This window comes from Schistocerca piceifrons, chromosome 5 (genome assembly GCF_021461385.2).
Source record: "Schistocerca piceifrons isolate TAMUIC-IGC-003096 chromosome 5, iqSchPice1.1, whole genome shotgun sequence".
In the NCBI taxonomy this organism is placed as follows: domain Eukaryota; kingdom Metazoa; phylum Arthropoda; class Insecta; order Orthoptera; family Acrididae; genus Schistocerca; species Schistocerca piceifrons.
This window is the reverse complement of record NC_060142.1, coordinates 280,322,791-280,349,726: the sequence shown is the minus strand read 5'-3', so window position 1 is coordinate 280,349,726 and position 26,936 is coordinate 280,322,791. Positions and strand designations below refer to the sequence as shown.

Here is a 26,936-nt window from a genome sequence, read left to right as displayed (position 1 = left end):
GCAGGCGATGATTTTTACTCCTTATGATGATGGTGAAGACAGCCATTGAAAGCTAGACTTTTATTCAAAATAGTGCGACTTTAAAACCAAGAAGATTTTATTTATTCAGTCTTGATGAAGGTAGGGTTGGTGGTTGGAGGGGGTGACGTGTAAAGCATAACTCTGCAAAACATGGATCAATTTTAGCCAAACTTGGTACATATGGTTTACTATCCAGGAAAGCATACTGCAGGGATAAGACAGTCCTGATACTCCTGTTTATTTATTAATTCACTTGCAGTGGAAGTTAGAAATACTGTATATATTTAAGTTTTTCTTAATTTAAAATTTCACTGTAATATTAATATAATTTCATTTTATAATTTGTATACTGTATTTGTACTTTTAAAAATATGTAAATAAACTTTTTTTTTACATAACAAAGACTCTCATTTATTTTGCTATTTAAGATTGAAATAAATAAGTAACTGGCCAAACAACTGTGTTTCTGTTTGTATTCAGTCTAGACAACTTTACATTCTAAGAACTGATTTTTTTCATAATTTTGTGGATAATTGTTAAAGGAATAATACTGAATCTGCAGGTGGTGGTACCTAAAGCAAAAGGTGAGATACTTGGGGTCGTGATAGTAGAGTCAGGCTGGGGATCAATGCTGCCAACAGTTGTGATTGCCAACCTTGCACCTGCGGGAGCTGCTGCGCGTTGTGGGCAGCTCAATATTGGTGACCAGATCATCGCAATCAACGGTGTCAGTCTTGTTGGACTACCTCTTTCAACATGCCAGACATACATAAAGGTTAGTGGTTGTGTTATGGTTACATTCCAATAATAAGACGATATATCAGCAAAACACACAAGAGCGCGAGCGCGCGCGCGCGCGCACACACACACACACACACACACACACACACACACAATATAAGGAATGTGTTAAATATTTTAAGGAAATAAATAATTAAATGTCTCATGTATTAGAATACACAACCAGCTATAATTACATTATCTTCTTTGGCAAAGTCTTTATGCAAAGAGTCTAAATCACATGCGACATCATGGAGTTCTGCTTTAGGTGTAAAAATAATAGTGACCTGTTATTCAATACCAGAAATGTGCTACTGCATTCCCCTCAAGTGACAACTGTCTAACAGAAAGAATTTCTAGGCCATTTATCCTAGACTTGCATCCTTACATTGAGAGTCTTTAGAGTACTGAAATTCTGTAAGATCTTTAAACTGAAGTTTAAAGATTTGCAGAATCTGCTAAATCTTTCGCCATGGTTGGCAGTTATGTTTCCAGTTCAGTAATTTTACCTGTTAGCAAAGTTTTCACCCACCCCCTCTCCCCACACCACCCAAGTAAATTGCATCACAACATCCCCCAATACGAGATTGCAGCCAGTATTTGCAGTGTTATTTCTCATTTCTTAATGCCTGTTTTCACACTATTACTAGCAGCACTCAGAACATTTTAACAGTACAGTAGTGATTATTGTTCATTAATGATTGTGCAAATTTAGTGTGTGCTTATTTTGCATAAAATGTTTGGTTAAAAATATTTTTTTGACAAAATATGATATTCAGTATTTGGTTAAAAGTATTTCTTTGGTGAAGTATAATATTCTGCTAATTTGTGATTGAGTATTTCACTAAGTAACGTCATCAGATAAATTTACGCAAGTGAAGATAACAATTTCATGATTTGATTCCTTCTACAGAGATTGAGAGGCGAGTCTGTGTTCATTGAACATGCATAACCAAAGTTTGGTGACATAAATTAATAATCATTAAAATCTGGAGAACATTAGGTAACTGAATATCATCACCTATGTATAATTTAAACAATTTAAGTAATGCACACCAGGAAGGATCTTGGGAGGCACTATTGTTACCTGTTCCATATTGAATTGTTATTTGGAGTGACATCTCGTGGCAGTGATTTGAGCTGCAATCTACGACGCCGCCCAGTCTGCCCACCTGCAGCGTGCCTTATCCCACATTTTGCAATGTAACATCCCTACAAGGTGCCCTCTGCCATGCAACATTGGTTCGAGGTGCCCCCTGCCACACAATGTTGGTGCGAAACACCCTCTCCCATGCGGTGTTCGTGCGAAGTGCTGGTATAAAAAAAGGAACTTGTTTTAAAATTGGCTCCTCCCCCCTCCCCTCACCACCCCTCCATCGCCACTCTGTCTTTACAAAGTAAAAGATCTGTAAGACAGATATTTAGTAATAGAACCCTTTTGTAGATCTGACAAGACAGTAAAGTCTAAGAAGTCATTAAAATCAGCAAAGTTCATGCAACACTGAGCATTAGTCTTTGCAAAAGCTTAAACATTTTTTGTATGAAAGAGAGAATCATTCAGACTGTTTTGTCCACGATGAAGCCTCTCTCATGTTAATGCTGCAGGTATTTGTCAGTAGTGGCATGCAAATTGTGCATCAATTGTCTTGAAGGCACTAGTTTCCTGTGGATAACAAAGTAAACTTTGGAGTATCTTGCCATTCAAACCACAATAGCAGCAAATTTAATGTATGTAATCAGCTCTTCTGGCAAATGTTCGAATAACGTAAGTAGATTAATATTTTTGTAGTTGTTTCATGTTGTTGTTGTTGGTTGCAGTACTGTGTGCATCAGCTTCTTCTTTCTATTATTATACTTCACTCATTCCATGTCCATGAAGACGCCTCCTCATAGCTCGATCAACAGAACACAATATTTTCTACTAATACTGTGTGTAAATTTACCATGTAATTTGTAATGCTGTTATTGTGCCCTTCAGTCTGAAGACTGATTTGATACAGCCTTGACACTGCTCCAGCCTGTGCAAGCCCCATTGTCTCCGAATAACAGGACCATTTGAACCTGATTACTGTATTCTAGTCTTGGTCTCCCTCTACAACATTTACCCTTACACTTCTCTGCATTACCAGACTGATGATTCCTTCATGCCTCGGAATGTGTCCTATCAAGCAATCCCTTCCTTTAGTCAAGCTGTAATCTGTAGCATTCTTCTGTAGCACCACATTTCAAAAGTTTGTATATTCTTCTTCCCTGAACTGTTTATCATCCACATTACACTTCTATGGAATACTGCACTCCAGACAAATGCTTTCATAAAGACTTCCACATAGTCCTCATTTTTAGAAATGCTGTTATTGTTAGTGACATCAACATACATAGCCCATAAGGAACCATACGGTGTTTGGCAGAGGGTACCCTGTCATTTGCTTTCCTGTTCCACTCACAAATAGAGCAACGGAGAAACTACTGTCTACATGCCTTCAAATGAGCCTTAATTTCTCCTGTCTTCAGAGTCATTCCCTTGGCAGCAGTAGAATCAATCTGTAGTCTGCTTCAAATGCCAGTTCTCTAAATTATTTCAATATTGTTCCTCGAAAAAAAAATGTCGTCTTCCTTCCAGGGACTCAGATTTCAGTTCTCAAATCATCTCTGTAATACTTGCATGTTTGAGCCTTCTGGTAACAGATCTAGCAGCCCTCTTCCTTTAATCTGACCTGGTACGGATTTAAAGTACTTGAGCGGTCCCCAAGAATTGGTCATTTCAGTTCTATGGTTGGTTTCCTTCACAGATCAATCACACTTTCCTAAAATTCTCACAATAAATCGATGCCGATCATTCACCTTCCCTAATGCAGTTCTCACTTACTCGTTCCATTTCTTATTGCTTTGCAATATTATGCCTAGATGTTTAATCGACACGACTATGTCAAGCAGCATACCACTAACTGTGTTCAAACGTTATGGATTTGCTTTTCCTACAGTCTGTGTTAACTTAAATTTTTCTGCAATTGGATCTAGATGCCATTCGTCACACCAAGTAGAAATTTTGTCTAAGTATCTTCTGTCCTCTTACAGGGACTCAACTATGACATCTTCGTGTACGCCACAGTGTCATCAGCAAATGGCTGCAGATTGCTGCTCACCCTGTCCACTAGCTCATTTATATATGTAGAAAATAATAGAGGTCCAATCGCACTTCCCTGGGGCACTTCTGATGATACCCTCATCTCTGATGAATATGTGGCATCAAGGGCAACATACTGGGTTCTGTTATTCAAGAAGTCTTTGAGGCACTCACATATCTGGGAACCTATTGTGTATGCTCATACCTCTGTTAACAGACTGCAGTGAGGCGACATGTCAAATGCTCTTCAGAAATCTAGGAATATGGAATCTTCCAGTTAACTTTCATCCAGGTTTGCAGGATATCATGTGAGAAAAGGATAAATTGAGTTTCACACAGGTGATGATTTCTACAGACTGTGCTGATTCATGGACAGAGACTTTTCAGTCTCAATAAAAATTTATTAAATTCAATAAGAATATATTCAAGAATTCCACAACGAACCACTGTTAAGATATTGAACTGTAATTTTGCTGGTCCATTCTTTTATCCTTGTGTACAGGAGTCAGCTGTGCTTTTTTCCATTTGCTTGGAACTTTGTGCTGGGTGAGATATTCACTATAGCCAATGTGCTTTTTATAACCCCTTTCTTCAGCCATCATCAGTTATTTTTCAGAGCAAATAGCAAAATTTGTCTTGTACTTTCATTGTCTCATTTCCTAACCTAATTCCTTGAGCATCACCTTATTTAATTTGACTTCATTCCATTATCCATGTTTTACTGTTGATGTTAATCTGTCCAAGAAACTATCTATTTCTTTCAACTTGTTCTTCCAAGTCCATTGCTATACCCGACAGAATTACAATGTCATTGGCAAATGTCAATGCTTTAATTTCTTCTCTCCAAACTTTCCCTTGGTTTCCTTTACTGCTAGCTTAGGGTAAAAACTGAAGAACATTGGGGTCAAAGAGTACAGGGTGTCCCACAAAGGCAGAACTTTAAGTGGAACAAAAATAATTAAAACTACAAAATTTTAAGTCATATAGATGATCAAGAAATTGCTGATGTTTCACTGTTGAAGATCTTCAAAATGTTCTCCATCAGCAACAATACAGTGTCTGACACACTATGGAATAGATCTAAACATGTTACAGTTGCCATTGGACTAGATTCAGATGCAGATGCAATTACCTCTCTCATGTCATCCAGTGTACATGGCTTTGTGACATAGATGGCGTCCTTCAGAGCAACCCATAGAAAGAAGTATAAGGGCCTTGGCTTGGGAGATCTGAGTGGAAACTCAAAAATTCCTCGTTGGCCTATCCACCACTCAGCAAATGTTCCATCCAGGAATTGCAGCATGTCACAATGGTAATGTGACGGTCCACTGTCTCAGTGAAAAAATAACCTTCATCTCGGCACAGTTGGTGAAGAGTTGGTACAATTCATTCTTGCAACATGATAAGGCAGTCTACATCTGTCACTGTTCCTTCTAAGAAGAATGGGCCTACAAGCCCTTTGCAGACATACCGCACCACAATGACACCTCAGGAAGATAAGCAGCTTATTCTGCTGTAATGTGGGGATTATCTCTTGCCCACTACACAGCTGTGGTGATTGATGGTTCCATTCAGTTGAAATGTCACCTCATCAGACCAAACAATAGCATCAGTCGAATGTTCATTGTCACAAATAAATTCACAAGATTAGAGGTATTTGTATGGATCGTCCCCATTCATCATGTGAAGCAACCTTGGGAATGTACGGTTTCCACATTGCATGCCTTAAAATGCAGGTGAATACTTGATTTGTTTACACCTGATTCACGTGCAGCTTTGAAAGCATATACCACTGCATCCACCCCTCTTTCCTCCAAAACTGATCTCTTCTTGCTACACTGTTCCTTCTTCAGATCACACATATTTCCTTCCTTCTTAAATTTGTTGTGTAACTTCATTATGGTTACAAGTGATGATTGTGCAGTATCAAACTCTGCCCATCATTGTCTCAGCACCTCTTTCATGTTTTCACATGTCCAATAACACTTTAAAATCCACTTTCTTTGCTGCAAGAACAAGTGTCCACCCGTTTTGTTGTTTATATATAGTTAGTGGCAACTGAAAATAAACAAAAGAAAAACAAATCAGTGGCTACACTTACTAGTCAGGAGGGCACCATATAATCACAATCGAATCAGCTTATCACCCTCTTATTTACTAAAGTTGAAACAATGTAAACACCTTTGTGGGACACCCTGTATGTTTGTAAAATTGTCTAGTAACATGTAAGAATATTGTTGTAGTATTCACTCTGAAGACTGGTTTCATGCATCTCTCCATGTTTGTTTATCCTGCCTCTACATCTCAGCATTAACACACCAACCTTCTGTACATAATTTGAAATTGCTTACTGTAATGAAGCCTACAGTTTCAGCCTCCCACACCCACTTCCCTCTGTTGCCAAATTAATGATTCTTTGGTGCCTCGTGTTGGATTCTGTCAACCTGCGGCTTCTTTAGTCAAGTTATACCATACATTGCATTTCTGCCCAATTTGATCCAGTACCCCTTTATTAGTCTCATGGCCTATCCATCAAATCTTCATTATTCTTCTGTAAGACCACATATTACAAAATCTGTTCTGTTCTTGTCTGTACTGCTTATCATCCTCATTTCACTTCCATTTATGTATATACTCAGAAACAAATACTTTCAGTAAAGATATCCTGACACTTGTATTTAAATTCAAATGTTAATAATTATGAATTGCTTAGGAATAAAGGAGATGACTCACTGAAAGGCAGAAGCACTGCATCATCGATATGTACAAAAACAAAAGGTACAGAGTTTGGCTAGCTTTCGGAATGTACTTACTGCCCCCCCCCCCCCCCCACACACACACACACACACACACACACACACACACACACACACACACACACACACTCGGGGGGGGGGGGGGGGGGGGGGGGCAGACCAGACCAGACCAGACCAGACCAGGAAGGTTATGGGAGCGAAGGATGTGCTGTAGGCATAGCTCCCATCTGCGCAGCTCAGAAAAAGCTGGTGGTGGTGTTGGTGGGGAGGATCCAGATGGCACAGGTTGTGAAGCAGCCATCGAAATCTCACATTTTGCTCTGCTGCATGTTTTGTCACTGGGTGGTCCACCTCCTTTTTGGCAACAGTTTGCCAGTTGCCATTCATTCTAGGTGATAGCTGGTTGATCATCGTACTGATGAAAAAAACACTTTGCAGCAGAGCTGCTATATGTAATGACTGATTTCACAGGTGGCCTGGCCTCTAATGGCGTAGGATTAGCCTGTGGCAGGACTGCAGGTGGTGGTAATGGGTGGGTGGATTGAGCAAGTCTTGCATCTGGATCTTATACAGGGGTATTATCCCCATAGCAAGGGGTGGGGGGAGGGAGTGGCATAGGGATGGACAAGGATGTTGTGGAGGAGATAGGGTGAGTGGCAGAACACCACTTTAGGAGGGGACTGGAAGTATCTTCAGTAGGATATTCCCCTTTTCAGGGCATGGTGATTGATAATCAATGCTCTGACAAGGGATGTGGTTCAGTTGTTCCAGTCCGGGATGGTGGTAGATGACGTGGGGGGAGGGAGGGTGCTTCTTTGTGGTTGGTTCTTGGGATGGATGTGAGGATCAAGTGTGTGTGAGGATATGGCATGGGAGATTTGTTTGTGAATTAGGTCTGGAGGGTATTGCCTGTCTGCGAAGGCCTTTGTGAGCCCTTCAGTGTACTGGGCAAGGCAGTTATCATCGCTGCAGATGTGTCTACCGTGGGTGGCCAAGCTGTACGGGAGGGATTTTTTGATGTGGGAGGGGTGGGATCTATCAAAGTGCAGGTATTGTTGATGATTGGTGGATTTGATCTGGACCGAGGTGTGGATGGAGCCATCTGAGAGGAGGAGGTCAAAATCTAAGAAAGTGGCACAGTGAGTGGAGGAGGACTAGGTGAAGTGGATGGGAGAGAATGTGTTTAGGTTGTGGAGGAATGAGGGTAAGGTGTCCTGGCCTTGGGTTCAGATTATAAAGACATCATCAATGAACTTGAACCAGACTAGTGGTTTGGAGTTATGGGAAGCTAGGAATGTTTCTTCTAGGGTGCCCATGAAGAGAAGAGATTGGCATAGGATGGTGCTATGCGGGTGCCCATGGCTGTGCTGTGAATTTGTTTGTATACCTTCCCTTCAAAGGTGAAGTATTTACAGGTTAGGATGTAGTTTGTTACATGTACGAGAAATGAAGTGAAGTGATGGGTGTGGAATCTGCATGGCATTGGGAGAGGTGGTGTTCAAACGTGGCAAGGCCATGGGCATGAGGGATGGTCGTGTATAAGGAGGTTGCATCAGCAGTGATGAATAGGGATCCGGGAGGTAAGGATGTGGGGATGACGGAGAGCCGGTGCAGGAAGTGGTTGGTATCTTTAATGTGGGAGGCTAGGTTTTGGACAATTCGTTGGAGATGTTGATCGACAAGGGCTGAGATTCTTTCGGTGGGGGCACTGTAACCAGCCACAGTGGTGCACCCAGGATTGTTAGGTTTGTGGATTTTGGGGAGCATGTAGAAAGTGAGTGTGGTGACAGATGTTGGGGTGAGTAGGGAGATGGATTGAGGGGAGAAGTTCTGGGAAGGGCCAGAGGATTTCAGCAGGGATTGGAGGCAATGTTGGACTTTCAGGATGGGGTCACTCTGTCAGAGCTTGTAGATGGAGGTGTCGGACAACTGGTGGAGGCCCTCTGCTGAGGCTGCCAGGTAGCCACTGCAGTTCAACACAGCAGTGGAGGAGCCTTTGTATGCTGGGAGGATGATCAGGTCAGGATCCATTTTTAGGTAATGTAGGGTAGTTCGTTCTTCTGCTGAAAGGTTATTGTTTTTAGGGAGGGACTGAGGGAAGGACGGTGAGGCCAGGTTGGAAGTTAGGAATTCCTGGTATGTGACCAGGGAATGATTAGGTGGGAGTGTGGGAGGGTCACAGTTGGATGGTAGTATGAATTGGGACAGGCAGGGTTCGTTGTTGGGATTGGCTTGGCTTGGTGTTGATTGGAGGGGTTGGTGGTAAAGAAGTGTTTCCACTGTGAAGAGTGGGGGGAGGAGAATAGGTATGTCACAAGTCCAACAATTCAAATTCAATTCAAATGTTAACGTATTCCTGTTTTTTGGAAAAGCTTTTCTTACCTGTGCTAGTATTAATTTTATATCCTCTTTAATTCTGCAATTGCTTCACAGATGGTGTAGCACTTCCGCTTCCTTAAGCATCTTATTTCCTAATTCATCCCTTCACAATTGCTTTATTTAATTTGACTTTATTCCATTACCTTTGTTTTACTTTCATTGATGTCCATCTTATGACCTGTTTTCAAGGTTCATTTGCTGTCCCTGACAGAATAACAATCTAATCAACAAACCTTAACGTTATTGTTTCATCTTTAGGCAATAATGTTAATATCTCCAGTGCTTCTATTTAAATTTTTTTCGTTGTTCATGTCAAATATTGCTGTTAATTAATTTTCTTCATGTTTAGGAAGCCTTTGCTCTTTCTTGTGTGTTACTTTCCATGAAGAAGAAACTACCTGTTGCTTTTTAAATTTTGTTTAGAACACCAAGAATCAGACTGTTGTGAAACTGACTGTAGTGCCCTGTGCTCCTGTTGTTGAAGTCAAGATCAAGCGGCCAGACACAAAATACCAGCTTGGCTTCAGTGTGCAGAATGGGGTGGTAAGTTTGCAGTCTGCATATTGTAACACTGTTACTTTCTTGTCAACTCTAGAGGATTGTGATTCAAGCAGAACACTTAAACTGAAAATCTAGATAATTTTTCTAATAATTCTGAAGAATTCGCAAATATTTTAGAATAGAAATAATACTGATTTTTGTATAAAGCATTACATTTTTAATTTAAAACAATAGAAAAATGTGCTTATAAAATTATTTATTTGTCATCATTGAGCATTATGCATGCTATTGGTGTTAATAGATAGTACAACTTGAAGAATACACAATGAAACATTTAATAAATCAGGCAAACATATAGATCAAGTGGATCTGCACTCAAACACACAATGAGTATGAGTTAAAATGTTAAATCCTCATTTTGCAGTCAAAAAATTCCTCTATGGCATAGATAGCCTCATTTTTAAGCTAGTTTTGTAGAACATTCCTAAAGTTATTTGATGGGATAGTATGTGCTTTTGGTGGCAATGTATTAAACAGTTTTACTGCTACATATGGGTAGCTATTGTGAGTTTTGCTGGTCAGTCTTACCTTTATGGTGTGTATTGTGACAGTAAATTAATTGCCTTAATTTATAGCTCTCTTTGTTTTCATTTATGTAGACGAGGCTACTAAATATAAATCAAACAATGGAAACTCCAGGGAGGAATATCAAAAATGTAGGAAAAGATAGATTGCTACTTTCCGTAAAGAAGACAAGCCAAGTTGCAGATGAGCACAATTAAGACACTTTCATTTCTTTGCTTCCAATTCCTCCAACCAAAACCATTCTAATCCCAACATTGAACCCTGCCTCTTCCAGTTCGTACCACCATCCAACCATGATCCTCCCCCTCCCATCCAACTAACCACTGGTCACTTTCCAAGAATTTCTTACCTCCAACTATCCTCACCATCCTTTCAACATGCTCCCCAAAATCCAACAAACCCAACAATCCTGGATGTGCTGTTGTGGCTGGTTATTGTGCCCCCCTGAAAGAATTTTGGCACTCATTGACCAACTCCTCCAACCAGTTGGCTGTAATCTAGCCTCCCACATCAAAGACATCAACTACTTCCTAAACCAACTCTCCATCCCTTTACCTCCTGGATCACTACTCGTCACGTTTGACACCGCCTCTCTATACCCCAACATTCCTCATTCCCATGGTCTTATCGATATTGAACACTACCTCTCCCAACATCCTTCAGATTCCAAACCCACTATCTCATTCCTCATTCCTCATACATCTTACTAACTTTATCCTAAACCACAACTACTTCTCATTTGAAGGGGAGGTATATTAACAAATCTGCAACACAGCCATGGGCACTTGCATGACACCCTCCTGTGCCAGTATTTTTATGGGCCATCTAGAGGAGATCTTCTTATCCTGCCAAAACACCAAACCCCTGGTCTGCTTCACGTTCATTGATGACATCTTCATGATCTGGAACCAGGGCCAAGACTCCCTATCTTCATTCCTTCACAACCTCAACACCTTCTCTCCCATCCGCTTCACATGTTCCTCCTCAGCCCATTATGCCACCTTTCTAGATGCTGACCACCTCCTCTCTGATGGCCCCGTCTGCACCTCTGTCCACATTAAACGCACCAACCACAAACAGTACCAGCACTTTGACAGCTGTCATCCCGTTCACACTAAAAAATGCTCCCCGTGTAGCCTAACTTCTCGGGGATGGGATATCACAGTGACTAAAACTACCTTGCTCAGCATGTTGAGGGTCTCACAAAGGCCTCCACACAAAGGCATTATCCCCCCCCCCCCCCATCCCCACCTCGGCCTAGTCAGCAAACAGATCTCCCATGCTATTTCCCCTCACAACCTCAATCCTCCCATGTTGTTGTTGTGGTATTCAGTCCTGAGACTGGTTTGATGCAGCTCTCCATGCTACTCTATCCTGTGCAAGCTTCATCTCCCAGTACCTACTGCAACCTACATCCTTCTGAATCTGCTTAGTGTATTCATCTCTTGGTCTCCCTCTATGATTTTTACCGTCCACGCTGCCCTCCAATACTAAACTGGTGATCCCTTGATGCCTCAGAACATGTCCTACCAATCGATCCCTTCATCTGGTCAAGTTGTGCCACAAACTTCTCTTCTCCCCAATCCTATTCAATACTTCCTCATTAGTTATGTGATCTACCCATCTAATCTTCAGCATTCTTCTGTAGCACCACATTTTGAAAGCTTCTATTCTCTTCTTGTCTAAACTATTTATCGTCCGTGTTTCACTTCCATACATGGCTACACTCCAAACAAATACTTTCAGAAACAACTTTCTGACATTTAAATCTATACTCGATGTTAACAAATTTTTCTTCTTCAGAAATGCTTTCCTTGCCACTGCCAGTCTACATTTTATATCCCCTCTACTTCGACCATCATCAGTTATTTTGTTCCCCAAATAGCAAAACTCCTTTACTATTTTAAGTGTCTCATTTCCTAATCTAATTCCCTCAGCATCGCCCGATTTAATTCGACTACATTCCATTATCCTCATTTTGCTTTTGTTGATGTTCATCTTATACCCTCCTTTCAAGACACTGTCCATTCCGTTCAACTGCTCTTCCAAGTCCTTTGCTGTCTCTGACAGGATTACAATGTCATCGGCAAACTTCAAAGTTTCCGAGCCACAATGTAGTGTCCCTTTTGTCACCCAGTATCACCCCGGACTGGAACAACTGAATCACGTCCTTCGCTAGGGCTTTGATTACCTATCATCGTGCCCTGAAATGGGGGACATCTTACCTAAGATACTTCCCATCCCACCTAATGTGGTGTTCCCTCGCCCACCCAATCTCTACAACATCCTAGTCCATCCTTATGCCACTCCCAATTCCGACCCCTTACCACAAGGATCCTATACCTGGGGAAGACCCAGCTGCAAAACCTGTCCAATCAACCCACCCAGCACTAGGTTTATTCTACCCGTTCAAGGTTCAGGCACCTTTGAAAGTAGCCATATCATACATCAGCTCTGCTACATTGCACAGGTTTGTATATTGGTATGTGACTGCCAACTAGCTACCAGGTGAATGGCTACTGCCAAACTGTGGCCAAGAGCAAAGTGGACCACCCTGTGGCACAACATGCAGCTGAACATAGCACACTTGATTTCAATAGCTGCTTCACTACCCCAGCCATCTGGATCCTTCTCTCCACCACCAGCTTTTCTGAACTGTGCAGATGGGAGTTATTCTTACAATGCATTCTCTGCTCCCATAATTATCCCGGTATCAGCCTATGATAACATACTGTCCCCACACCCTCCAACCAACAGTTTCCACCCCTCCTGTCCTATCATCTCCTCCCCATTCTTGTCTCCCACCCTGTTTATTTGCAGCCCTCTGCCAAAGCACCTGCCAGTCTTTCCCCACTCCTCTCCTTTTTTGTTCCTTTTTTTCCTCACCTCCCTGTCCCACAACCTCCTGACACTGAACCTGTTAGCAGTCTAGTTGTCTAGTCCCTGCATACTCCACCAGACAGTGTTTCTCTCTCCTCTCACCTGTACGCTACTACCCATTCCCCCCCCCCCCCCCCCCCCCCCCTTCAGAGATTGCCACTTGCATCCCACGTGATGTTGCATTCCGGACCGAGACGCTGGAGTTGGCGTGTGTGTGTGTGTGTGTGTGTGTGTGTGTGTGTGTGTGTGTGTGCGCGCGCGCGCGGTATATGTGAATGTTGCAACTTGACGCATCTTCTTTACAGTAAGTAGCAATCTCTCTTTTACTTCTTGACACCGACAGCCAAGTAGATATATTGTTTTTGAAAACATGTGTTACACATCTGATAGCCTTTTTCTGCTACACACAATCTCTTTTTGTACCAATGGAGCTGCCTCAAAGCAATTGCAATATGTTGTGTGGCTATGGAAAAAAAAATTCATAATAGGAGGTGGATATCGTGTTTTCACTCACATGCTCTAAATTTATGTAACATGTATATTAGTCTTGATAATTTAGTGCATGTAGAAAGTGTGGAGGTTCCAGGTTCATTTGAAATCCAAGTGTACACCAAGAGGTTTGACATACATACAGTCGTCATTCGTATTCCATGAACAAAAAAATTACATATTCATTTTTATTATGATTTACAATTTATCATTGTCTTTAAACTGCACACTAGAAATTGTTTAGCTTGGCTTTGCGTTGTTCGCTTAGGTCCTCTGTCATTTCCAGTTGCATTTAAAGTGGTATCATCAGCATGCAGAACACTAGGTAAATCATTAACCAAACAATAAGGGTCCCAGTACGCAAACTAGAGGCACACCTCTTGAAACATCTGAGAATCCAGAGTTCATACCATTGATGTGTACCTTCTGCTTCTGACCCCTCTGTAACAGTTCTAGAGTCATTCCAAGAAAGTCGACGGTCAGTAGCACGGAAATACTCAGATTATGCAGCACTGGTTGGTGTCGACTGTAACTAAGTATAGACTGGGATGTCTATGGATTCATTACAGGGGTTACAAACAGGAAAAACTGTCCTGTTCTTTTTCAGCCTGCTGAAAGACTACAGTAGTTGTCCCTCTACATAAAAAAGGAGATAAGTAAGGAGATAAGTAGTGTTGATAACTACCACCCCATTTATATTGTAGCAATACTTTCAAAAATAGTAGAACATTGCATTTGCAAACATTTCACCTGTAATGGAACACTAACAAACACTCGGTACGGCTTCAGGGAAAATTCACCTACACTGAAAGCTGTTGAAAATGTTGTTTGAACAATATTCAGTGCCTCTGAAGCGAAATCATCTGTGGAGGTCCTACCGATTGGCATGAGCAAGGCATTTGACTCAGTGAGTCATCAGGTTCTAACAGATAAACTGAGGTGCTATGGCACGGTAAATGCACACTAGGAAATGGGCCAATTCCATAGAGCACTCTTTGTAAAATCAGATTGGGATTCCATATGGACCTGCTGATTTATTTGCTTGCAAATCTTTCAGTTGTTTCTCTACACTAGGGGCACTTATTACTACGTCGTCTACATGGTAGTCTGTCTAATGGTCAAATGATGGTGTGTTTGCATGATTCTCCTGTGTGAACACTTTCTTGACTGTGAAATTTAAAACTCTGGCTTTTGTTTTGCTGTCTTCAACTGCCACACCAGACTGGTCAACAGGGGACTGAATGGAAGCTTTACATAGGACCAGAATTTTCTCAGGTTCTCTGGCAGATCTTTTGCTAAGGTGTGAGAGTGGTAGTTGTCGTATGCTTCGTACATAGATCTTTTCATAGATGCACGAATGTCTACTAACCTTTGCTTGTCATCATTTGTGCATCCTCTTTTCAACCGAGAGTGCAAAAGCCTCTGCTTCCTCGCCATCTGCCGAATTTTGTTATTGCACCATGATGGGTCTTTTCCATCCATTATCCACTTAACTCTCCGCACCATGATTTATAATCTACTTAAACTTTGCCCATAATTCCTCTACATCCATCTTGCTGGAACTAAGTGATGTCAATACAATGTCTGAGTGAGACGCTAACAACTGCTTACCTGCTCTATCTAGCAGAAAAACTCTCCTAGCCCTCTTGCGTGATTTATTAATTTTCGTACAATAGTCGCTATACCCCCCAGGGGGTCCACAACTCTTTTGTGGATACGTGCGTGGCGAGCACGGTGCCCCGAGCTATTGCAGCCTTCTTTCTCTCCAGGGCTGCATTTCCTTCCCCTCCCCCTCCCCCTCCTTTCCCCTCCTTGCTCCTTTCCCGTCGCCCTCTCCTCTCCCTCTCTTGGTGTCCTTACTTATGTTGGCCCCCGCTATCTTCCTGGTTCTGTTGGTTTTACAATCCGGCTTTATTGCGTAATCATCTCCTCCTTCTGGCATTCCTTGGTCCCCCTCTGGGGTTTGACCTCTGTTACAAAATTTCTCCTCTGTAGTGTGACCCATTTGGGGAAGAGCACCTTACCTAGTGTCTCCGACGTGCGCCCTCCTAGTACATTCCACCTTTTCTTTCACGTCGTTGTCTGATGCTAGGGTGCATAGCCAGCACGGTAGCCAGCCCGTGTGGTGGGGTCGCTATGTACCCTTTTGGTTGAGCCCCCTGAACACACAGGGATCACACTTCTGATACCTGAGCTGTGACCTCCTCATGGATGCCTTGGAGGGGTTGCTCGTCATCCTGGAGCATCGGAACTCCCGGCAATGGCCGCCGTGCCAGACGGCCCTTGCTGTGGCTGGGTGGCACCCGTGAGGAGAGCCCCTGATCGGAGTGGGTGGTATCAGGGCGGACGCTATGCAAATGAAACGCATACGGGTCCAGAACTCTGGCCGTTCTTCTGCGGCCGCCTCTCTGTGTGGAACTGATTCTTCAAGTGATGCTTCTCTTGCCCCTTTGGCCTTCCCTTCCCTGACTACCCCCTGGGAAGAGGGTCAGGCCCGTCGGCTAGGGGCGAAGCCTTTCCCCCGTTATCTAGTTTGCACCAGGACTGATGGAGATACTTTCACCAATACCAAACCTTTATTCTTTGTGGAACACATTGAAGACAAGTTTGGCGAAGTGGACTCCCTGAGCAAGATGCGGTCGGGTTCGTTGCTGATCAAAACTGCTTCAGCTGCCCAATCTGCGGCCCTTCGTGCCTGTATCCATCTTGGCACAATTCCTGTGTCCATTACCCCCCACCAGTCTCTAAATATGGTACAAGGTGTGATTTTTCACAGGGACCTCATCCTTCAAACTGATGAGGATCTTCAGGACAATCTCGGATGGCGGCGTGTTCAGAAGGGTCATAAAGACAATCTCATTGACACTGGTGCCTTTATCCTGGCCTTTGAAGGGGATACCCTCCCTGAGAAAGTTAAGATTATGGTTTATCGATGTGATGTGAAGCCGTACATCCCACCTCCTATGAGATGTTTTAAGTGTTTGCGTTTTGGACACATGTCTTCCCGCTGTTCACAGGCCCCTCTCTGTTGTGACTGTGGGCGTCCACTCCGTGAGGGGAGTCCTTGTGTTCCCCCTCCTGTGTGTAAATTGTCATGATAGTTATTCTCCACATTCACCAGATTGCCCAGTATATAAGAAGGAAAAGAAGATACAGGAGTATAAGTCCCCTGATCGTTTAACCTACACACAGGCCCATAAGAAATATACACGTCTTCACCCTGTGTCCATGACATCTAGTTACGCCTTGGTTACATCTTCACCCCTTCCTCCCCCTTCCTTACCCCCATCCCGGACCCCTCTCCTCCCCCCCTCCCCTGCGGCTCCCACACCTTCTCCTCTGGGTGCTGCTCCCCCTCCCCAGCCGGAGAAGTGTCCCACTCCTTCGGCGTCTGCCAGTCAAGGGCGCCTCTCCCGGAATGCCCCTTCCCGACACCTTCCAGGCCAAAGGTCTGCTGCTGCGCGACGACCGCGAGAGCCACGGTCTGTCAGCCCCCAGGTCGCCCAGTCTCTTTCTGTTCCTGATCTTGCTGCAGCTGGCTCCTTTATGCCACACAGCCCTCCTCGATCTCAGCCTGAAAAGAAGAAGAAACTTAAGTCCCGGGACAAAGAGCCTCTGGTGTCACTGGAGGTCCCTTCCCTGACTTCACAACCGGATTCTGACCTGTCGTTCATGGATGTCACCCCCTCCTTGTCGGTGATGGGTGGGGACCCGGCGGTGTGACCTGGCTTTAGTGTGTTCAGCCCCCATTTAAACCATCGTTCTGTGGTTCTCCAATGGAATTGTAATGGTTACTATCGTCACCTTCCAGAATTGAAATCCCTTCTTTCGTCCTACTCTGCAGCTTGTGTGGTTCTCCAGGAATCTCATTTTACTGATGCTCACTCACCGACCCTCTGTGGTTTCCGTGTTTTCTGTCGAAATCGGGTCGGACCCCTGCGGGCTTCTGGTGGCATTTGTACGTTGGTCCGTACAGACATTGCTAGCATGTGGAGTCCTCTTCAAACTACATTGGAAGTGGTTGCTGTTAGGGTCCACTTAGACTCTGTGGTCACAGTTTGCAATCTTTATCTCCCTCCTGACAGGACTCTTACATCTGCTGCCTTAACTGCCTTTCTTCAGCAACTTCCTCCTCCCTGCCTCCTCTTTGGGGATCTTAATGCTAATCATCCCTTGTGGGGCAGTGCCTTTCCATCTAGACAAGGTCTTCTTATAGACCAATTTATTGCAGACCAAGACTTGTGCCTTCTTAATGATGGCTCCCCTACTCATTTCAGTGTCGGTCATGGTACCGTTTCTGCCATTGATCTTTCTCTTTCTTCTCTCTCTCTCCTCCTTTCATTACACTGGTCAGCCACAACGACGACCTTTGTGATAGTGACCATTTCCCGTTGATTATCTCGCTCCCTTCCCGCTCCCCGATGAACAGGTTACCTTGTTAGTCTTTCCAATGTGCTGATTGGCCTCTATACACTGCACAGGTCGTGTTTTCTCCCTCTGTGTCGGGTTGTATTGATGATGTCCTACATGACATGTCTGGCGCGAATGTTCGCGCTGCTAGCCTTGCTGTCCCGCACTCATCTGGACCATTTCGTCGCCGGCAAGTCCCATGGTGGAATATGGCCATTGCCATTGCCATCCGTGATCGCCGTTGAGCTTTGCAACACTTCAAGAGGCACCCATCTGTAGCCAGCCTTACTACCTTTAAACGCCTCCGTGCTAAAGCCCATTATTTAATCAAACAGAGCAAGCGGATATGTTGGGAACGATTCGTTCTTCCCTTGGTTCTAGTGTCCCTCTGCCACGGGTATGGGCCACACTTCGCTCTCTCCAAGGTTGCCATCGGCAGTCCACCCTCCCAGGCCTTCACCTCCCAGATGGCCTTTGTACGGACCCATTAGTTCTTGCAGAACACCTTGCGACCCAATTTGCAGTGGCCTCAGCATCAGCCTCCTATCCAGCTGCTTTCCTTCACCTGAAACAGCGGGCTGAAGCTTCCACCTTATGTTTCACCCCTTGTGAGTCAGAATCTTACAACAAACCTTTTACTGAAAGGGAATTTCTTTCTGCTCTATCTTCTTCTCATGATACGGCCCCTGGCCCAGATTCATTCATAACCAACTGCTTCAACATCTCAGTGCTCCACAACGGCAACATCTTCTTCGGGTGTTTAACCGTATCTGGCTCCAGGGTGACTTCCCTTCTCAGTGAAGGGATAGCGTCGTGGTTCCTGTCCTTAAGCCTGGTAAGAACCCCCTATCTGTTGACATCTATCGGCCAATTAGTTTGACCAATGTTGTTTGTAAGTTACTGAATGGATGGTAGCCCGTCGGCTCAATTGGGTCCTCGAATCTCGTGTGGCTTTCGAGAGGGACGGTCTCCAATCGATCATTTACTTCGCTTGGAATCCGCAGTTCGGCAGGCTTTTTCCGAGTGCCGCCATTTGGTTACAGTGTTTTTTGACCTTCGCAAGGCCTATGACACGGCCTGGCACCATCACATCTTACTTACCCTTCATCAGTGGGGTCTTCGGGGCCCACTCCCGATTTTTATCCGGCAGTTCCTATTCCATCGGTCATTCAGAGTTCGAGTTGGTACTGCTTTTAGTTCTCCACGGACCCAGGAGACGGGCATCCTACAGGGTTCTGTCTTGAGTGTCCTTCTTTTCCTCATTGCTATCGATGGACTTGTGGCCTCTGTCGGTCCCTTGATCGCCCCTGCCCTGTATGTGGATGATTTTTGCATTTGGGTTAGTTCCTCCTCGATGGCATTTGCAGAACGGCAGCTCCAGGGAGCTATACGACGTGCCTCTGCATGGACCCTCTCACACGGGTTTCAATTCTCTCCTTCAAAATCGCGGGTGGTCCACTTCTGTTGTCGTACTACGATCCACCCTGATCCAGAGCTCTAGCTCGATTCACAACGATTGCCTGTGGTCCCACAGTTTCGTTTCCTGGGTCTTCTTTTTGACAACAAGCTCACTTGGCTGCCCCATATCAGACTCCTGAAGGTAGGATGTTTCCGTAAACTCAGTGTCCTTCGCTTCCTTGCCCACTCCTCTTGGGGTGCGCACCATTCCCTCCTTCTCCGTCTTTATCGTGCTCTAGCTCTGTCTCGCTTGGACTATGGTTGTCAAGTTTATGGTTCAGCTGCTCCTTCCACACTGCACGTGCTGGATCCAGTCCACCATCGTGGTATCCGTTTGGCCACCAGTGCCTTCCCTACTAGCCCTGTTGATAGTCTCCTGGTTGAAGCTGGGATCCCCCCCCCCCCCCCCCCTTTCTGTTCGGCGGTCCCAGCTTCTGGTATCTTATGCACTCACTATCCGTTCCTCTCCTACTCATCCTTCCTATTCTATCCTGTTCACAGACCATGGACGTCGCCCACCCGACTCCCGCCCACGGGCGGGTTTACCGGTTGGGCTCCGCCTTGCGTCTCTTTGCCGTGATTTTCAGCTTCCTTCTTTGTCCTGTCTTCCTCGCCCCCCCCCCCCCCCCCCCCCCCCCCCCCCCCCCCCCCCCCCCCCCCCCCCCCCCCGGTTAGTTCCTCGACCTAGAATTCAGATGGATCTCCGCTCTGCCAAGGTCCGAAAGATTCCATCATCCCGGTGGTGTTCCGTTCCTTTTTCCGCCAAATTTTATGGGAGTTTCAGGATGCTGTTGTTTTTTACACTGATGGCTCTAAATCAGCTGTCCTCTGTTGGAATGGAAAATCATCTGCTGCCACCTACAAGTGAGGTTTTTACTGCGGGATTGATGGCAATTTCCCAGGCCCTTACCTTTATTAAACAGTCCCAACACAACCGCGTTTTGTTATGTACGGACTCAATGAGTGGCCTTCTGGCTATTGACCGGTATTTTTCCCACCATCCCTTGGTCTCTGCCATCCATGACCATCTCGCTGATATTCACTGTGCTGCTTGTTCCATTGACTTCCTTTGGGTCCCTGGCCATGTGGGTATCCCGGGTAATGAGCTCGCTGATCGTTTGGCTGGGGGAGCAGTCACTAACCCCCCGTTTTCTGTAACCCCTCCTGCAGTGGATTTACGGCTTCACATCAAATCCCACTTCGCACAGTCATGGGCCAATTCTTGGGAGGCTACTCCCCTGTCTAATAAACTTCGTGCGATTAAGGTGACACCAGGCCCGTGGCGTTCTTCCTTTCGCCTCTCCCGAAAGGACTCGACCACACTGTGTCGTCTCCGCATCGGCCATACCAGGCTGACCCATGGTTTTCTTTTGCGTGATGAGCCACCCCCACTTTGTGGTTGTGGAGCCTTCCAGTCAGTAGCCCACATTTTGGTTGAATGCCCCCTTCTTTTGGCTCTGCGTGCTAAGTACAGACTGCCCCACACTTTACCTTTGATGTTGGCTGACGATTCCCGGATGGTGTCTCTGGTTCTCGGTTTCCTCCGGGAAAGTGGTTTTTATTCTCAGTTTTAAGGTTTTTAATCTCTCTTTGGTGTTGGGGCAGGGCGGTGAGTGTTTGGGTGTCTCCCACTGTAAGCCGTGTTTGGAGATTCCCGATTCACCTCCCTGACCAAGATCCTCTTTTCTTCACCTTTTACTCTGTTTTTACCCCCCCCCCCCCCCCCCCCCTTTTTTTTAAAAAAATAAAAGGGATTGGTTAGTCTCCTTTTCCCATACGTATTTCTACATTCTAGTGGTTGCACCTTTTAAGTCACAGGTGGTCTTGCCTATGCTGCTTCAGCATAGCGTTGGGTTCGTTCTCTTGCTGACTTCCCCCTTTTTGTTTTTTACCATTGACAACATGACTGCCCTTTTACGTTTTTACCTTTTTCCCTTTTATTGTTCTGACTTTCCTGAGATGTCCCATTAGCGGAATGGACCATATTTGAAACAAGGGACTGATGACCTTGTTGTTTGGTCCCTTAAGCCTCAACTAACCAACCAATAGTCGCTATAATGACATCATGATCGCTAATCCCCATTTCAATACTGACTAGCTACAGATATTTCCACTATGAAGTGGTTGTAATATAATGTCCACTTACTGAAGGAACAGTGAAATTTCTAATGGAAATACATGTTTGCCTGTGATAGCTCTATTGATTGGGATGAAGTTAATATGGAGGGTGATGCAGGAGTCTTACATAATTTGTGATGTAATTTTACTTTTGAAAATAAACTGAAAAAGTCCTATGAAGATGTGTCCCCATTTTTTATTATTATGGAACTGGAGCAGGTTGAAGACTACACATACCCATGAATGTATAAAGACAAGTGAAAATATTACTTATCAAAATGCTGTGTAGGCACTATGGTGAACAGAATAATGGGAAGATAGATGACTGATCCATCCTACATGAGATGTGGGGGTTCTCCAACAGATGGCAGCACTGCGACTTCGCACCGGGGCCACAACTTAAAGTATCCCCGGCATGTGGTCGTGGGTTGGATCAGGGAGCAGTCGTGAGGCTGTCTGTGTGTCAGGGTTGAGAGTTGTGTAATTGAGCAAGTCCATTGTGTCTGTGAATTCCAGAATGACACATAATTCACCCATGCAGAAATCATGTTTCCCTGATCAACAAACCACCTGTGCCAGGGTAATTCCCAGTGTTTTTCAAACATTACATGAATCCAGAATAATACCCAGTGTACTTGTAACATCAGAATGTGAGGTCGTCCAGTCAGTTAAGGAAAGGGAAGACTTTATTGCGCTGGTACAATGGAGTCCCACCTCCAGTACACAGTGCATTAGTCATCAGCTCGATATTCTTCAAACATGAGTGTGGTGTAGGTTACAGTCAGAGTACTTTTAATTGTTCCATCCACAGCCCATGCAACATCTGCATCCAGATGACTCATTAAGCAGACAACAGTTTTGTGAATGGTTGGCTGTACAGAGAAATGTCATGCAACAGACTTTATTTACAGATGAGGCTACATTTATACGCACACAGTGGTATCGTGGAAAAACAACATTTCTCATACATGCATGACAGAGAACCTACATGACACTAGGGAACAAGATTCCGTGTTAGGTATGGTATGATTGATGACTTGGTGATTGGGCCTGTGTTATGCCAAATTGCGCGACAGCCACAGCATACATACACTTCCTAATAGAAGACCTATCTGCACATGTGTAAGACATGAAATTAGACCAAAGATGGCAAATATACCTGCAACGTGATGGTTCGCCAGTTCACTCCACTGTACCAGACAAGTATCCCAGTATCTGAAAACCCATTTCCTCAATGGTGGATTGGCTATGGGGGACCCTTTAACTGGCCTGTCAGATCGCCTGACTTAGCCCATTAGACGTTTATTTATGAGGGTGGTTAAAGTGTGATGTGTACTCTACGAAGGTGAGTACACATGAAGAAATGTTGCTGACATCACTGACATTGTTGCCCACATTAATGCTCACTGAGATGATGATAGATATGCAACACAGCACATCCTCCAACACACTGCCAAGTTCTTTGAGATTGAGATTGGCGGGGGACTTTTTGAACACTTCTTGTATGACGCATCAGTCATCTGTTCCACCAATACTCTGTCCACCACAGTGCTTACACACCATTTTGGTAAGTAATATTCGCACTTGTCCTCAAAATTGTTAATGGTTTTGTGTAGGCTTCAACTTTCTCCAGTTCTGTAAAGATCAAAAATCGGACAAATCTTCATAGGACTTTTTCAGTTTATTTTCATATGTAGAATCATCCCAAACATTATGTGACATTAATCATCCCAAACATAGTGACATTCCTCCTGAATCACTCTGCATATATTTAAACTGTGGTAAGTCATTAGTGATTAGTGTATACTATATTTATGTTTTAAAATTTTCATAAGTTACAGCTCTTTTATCCAAATATTTCATATAGATGGAGAAATGTTGTACCTCATGCTGTTATCTGTATTATTTCCAGCCAGGTGCGCATTGATTGTAGTGTAGAGATCCATGATACAGATAGCAACCATATCTATCAGTCCTATAGAGATTATATGTAATTACTTATTCATTTTAATAGTGAAACAATTAATTCAATTTAGATATGCAGTCTTCTTCGTGGTGGCATAGCAGAAAGAGGCGGTGTTCGTGTGGGGCACCGCATTATCGAAATAAACAACCAGAGTGTGGTTGCAGTACCACATGAAAAGATTGTCAACCTGTTGGCAACTTCTGTTGGAGAGGTGAGTTTCATTGAGCTTAAGCTGCACTATTTTCTATATACTTCACATGAAGTCACCCAAATAAGTAAATTTCACTGATACTACAGGGTGTATATGCCCGGGAACTACAGGAGAAACATTGGAATTTTTGCAGCCGGGAAAAATGTGGGTGAAACCTGGTAATTTTTAGAATTCCAAGAAGTTTTCATTGTTTCAGTTTCCAGCTAAATTTTTGTAACTTTTACTGATACAGAACTGATACAGTATTCTAAAGGAGAATTTTACTTTAGCCCATTACTGCCCGTTAATATCACAGCAATAAAACAGAAAATAGAGAATAACGCCAAAATAAAACTTCAGTTGCAAAGAAAATGCATCAGTTAGAACAACAAAACATGGTGCACACACAAGCATCTGCTCACCACGAAATGTGTCAAAGGCTTTAGAACGAAAACTATGCAGTACTTCATATAACAAACTGCTTTACGTTTCTAACAGGTTGCGGGAAGACATTGAGAACAGTGGTTTGAGAAGCATTACTTCCAAAGTAAATTTCCGTTTATGCGAGATGAATTAAGTTATCTGTGAGACTGTGTGATGAATTTCTTAAATCGTGGAGCATTTGATTCTCATTTAAAACTTAACACTTTGAGGACCAATCACTAAGAAAAATTTCGGGCCCAAAGATCAGCCATTTAAACCATTATTTCAAAATTTTACTGACACATTTGTGTTTGATACATCTTAAAGGGTCACACACATTAGAAAAAATCAAGATTTAAGGTTAGTTTTTCATATTTATTTTAGTTCCTTCATAGATTACAAGTCATGCAATAACGTTGTATGCTGGGTTTTGTTTCCTGAAGTTCCGTGAAGTTCTATGCCAGTGTATAGAACCTAAAACTCTGAGGCAGTATGTTGCCTCTTAACATGGAAAAAATATACTTTCACCCTGGGTAGAGTGTATTTTCACCCAGGAAAAAGTGTATTTTTAATTTGGATTTCCCTCCCCCTCCCCTCCATGTGTACACCCTGTACTAGCAGTATCATTTACTAACACCCTCAGGGACCGATGACCGTAGCAGTCTGGTCCCTTTAATCCCACAAACCAACCAACCAACTAACACCCTCAAGGTACTTATAATATGCTATAGGTCCTCAGTGTATAAAAAAAAGGTCAAGAAAAGCATAAAAATTGCACCCACACCGCTAGAAGTATTTTTACTCCAGACTCTTTTTGGATTTGATACTCTTTGGTACCATTTTGAGGGAGAATTTGTTCCAGACAGAGAACATGAAAATATAAACGATATCATTTTTTTGTGTACCTGAAGTGAAGAAGGGAAAAAGTTGTAATTAGATGTATTTAAAAGTGCATGAAGCAGTTTCAGACCAAATCTGTAACTCAGCCTAGAGCGAAAAATTCATTTGAGGCATCCATCGTGTTGGAAAGTTTAAATGAGAGGGAGATGCTGCATTTGGTTGAGAAAAGTCTTCTCAACTGTATTCACAAATTATAGCTTAAGTATTCACAACAGTTGTAGCTGTTCATTGTTCCACAAACATTATCAAAGCTTTATGAGAAGCAGACTTCTCAGTTAATTATACTAATAAAATATTCTTAGGTTTTGAGCTCATTAATAATATTATCTTGCTTTTATGTTTTAAGAAGTCTTCTGCTTGTTATCTTTCATATAATTCAAGATGGTGGTAATAAATCACTTACCATTTGTTGGTGAAACTAAATGTTGTATCAAAGTAATTGAAATTACTGTGGGATTGTCAAGTATAGTGCTGTTCACAATGTTCTGTCTCCCAGACTGTTAAATTACCCTCAGTTTGCATCATGTTAAAGTGTTACAGACAGATTTATTCTCTCTCTCTCTCTCTCTCTCTCTCTCTCTCTCTCTCTCTCTCTCTATCTATCTCTATCTCTATATACGAGTATTTGAGAAGCCTCCACCTTTTCTTTCTAATATGCACAAAACAAAGGAGACCTTACATTGGTAACGAAATATCTGGTTTGTAGTATAATGCTGGATTGTTTTTCAACTTTGAGCTGTTCCCATACACTGTGACAAGTTTCACCAAAATCACTCATCTTAGTTGCAGTGGACAAATAGTTAACTACGTATGTTTTCTTGCACTTATCAGACAATGTCATGTATGCCTACTAATGCAAAAGAAGCAAGACTGATTTAAAAATCAGTGTGGTTACCAAAAATGCTCAGTTAGTGGTGATATCTTACGAAGATGAACTCTTGTAAGACTATGTCTGTTTTTATTAGTTCCTTCTCTACTCAAAACTTTTTTTGTAGTTTCCTTTGAGGTCACAAAGGACTTGTGATTTTTGCCATCCAGAAGAGTGCAAGAACTTACCTGTATTGAGCTGGTTTTGCACTGTCATATAGTCCACTAAACTACTCCAATTTTCAGGTGAAATATACAAGTCTACTCCATGTCATCTTGTTGAGGTGAATCCTGTTGTTCATGATATTATCCAGGGTTCCTCTTCAATGTCTATATTTATAATGTCCGTTCAGTGTATTTTTTGTCCTTCTACCCACTGTGTCACTTAATCTTCTCTGTCCAGATTCACTTAAACTGTCCTCTGTAGCTCCATTCTTAAAAGTATTGAAACCAGTCTAGTTTAGATATGTTGTCTTGCTCTGTTGGTGCTGTCTTAATGCCCGCCATCTCTTTCACTTCTTCATTTCTTAATTTGTCCCACTTCATTTTCTTTGTTTTGGACTGCAAGAACTTCATCTCCATGACTTGTAGTCACAGTGAGTCACTCTTTGTGACACTGTATAGCTTATGTTAAGGTACAACAGTCAGTCTTTCATTCTAATCCTGTTTGTAACTCTCCTGACCCAGGTTCTGCTCGACTTTCCTGTAACCCTCCCTGTTCCCTAAACCTCACCAGCCTCCTCCGTTATTTCTCTTCCTTTCCCTTCAGCCCTTCTGCCAGAATAAGGAGCCACTGGCTCCAAAAGCTTGCACATTTCTGTAACTTCTATAAATTTTTTTCTCCTGCATTGGCTTGGTGAGTAGATTTTCTATTGATCCAGTTACATAATATAATATAACTGGATAGATAACAAATTTACTCACCAAGTGGTGGCATGAAATACATGTAGAAAAAGGTATTTAAATTTGCTAGCTTTCGAAGCCAGTGGTGGCGTTTTCTTTCAGAAAGATGGAAGGAGAAGGAAGAAGGCTGAAAGAAAGGTACTGGTGAGGTTTAGGAAATATGGGAGTTCGGAAGAAGCATCCAGA

At 43.2% G+C, this 26,936-nt stretch overlaps 1 protein-coding gene across 9 annotated transcripts in view; it reads left to right on the top strand.

Moving 5' to 3' along the window:
- The window catches only part of LOC124798714, a 495,837-nt gene that overhangs the window by 455,676 nt on the left and 13,225 nt on the right, over positions 1 to 26,936 (top strand). For all 9 annotated transcript variants that reach the window (XM_047262235.1, XM_047262236.1, XM_047262234.1 and 6 more), the window contains 3 exons: positions 584 to 796; positions 9,484 to 9,603; positions 23,538 to 23,678. In XM_047262235.1, the coding sequence (XP_047118191.1) occupies positions 584 to 796; positions 9,484 to 9,603; positions 23,538 to 23,678 (474 nt within the window). The remainder of the gene's footprint in view (positions 1 to 583; positions 797 to 9,483; positions 9,604 to 23,537; positions 23,679 to 26,936) is intronic.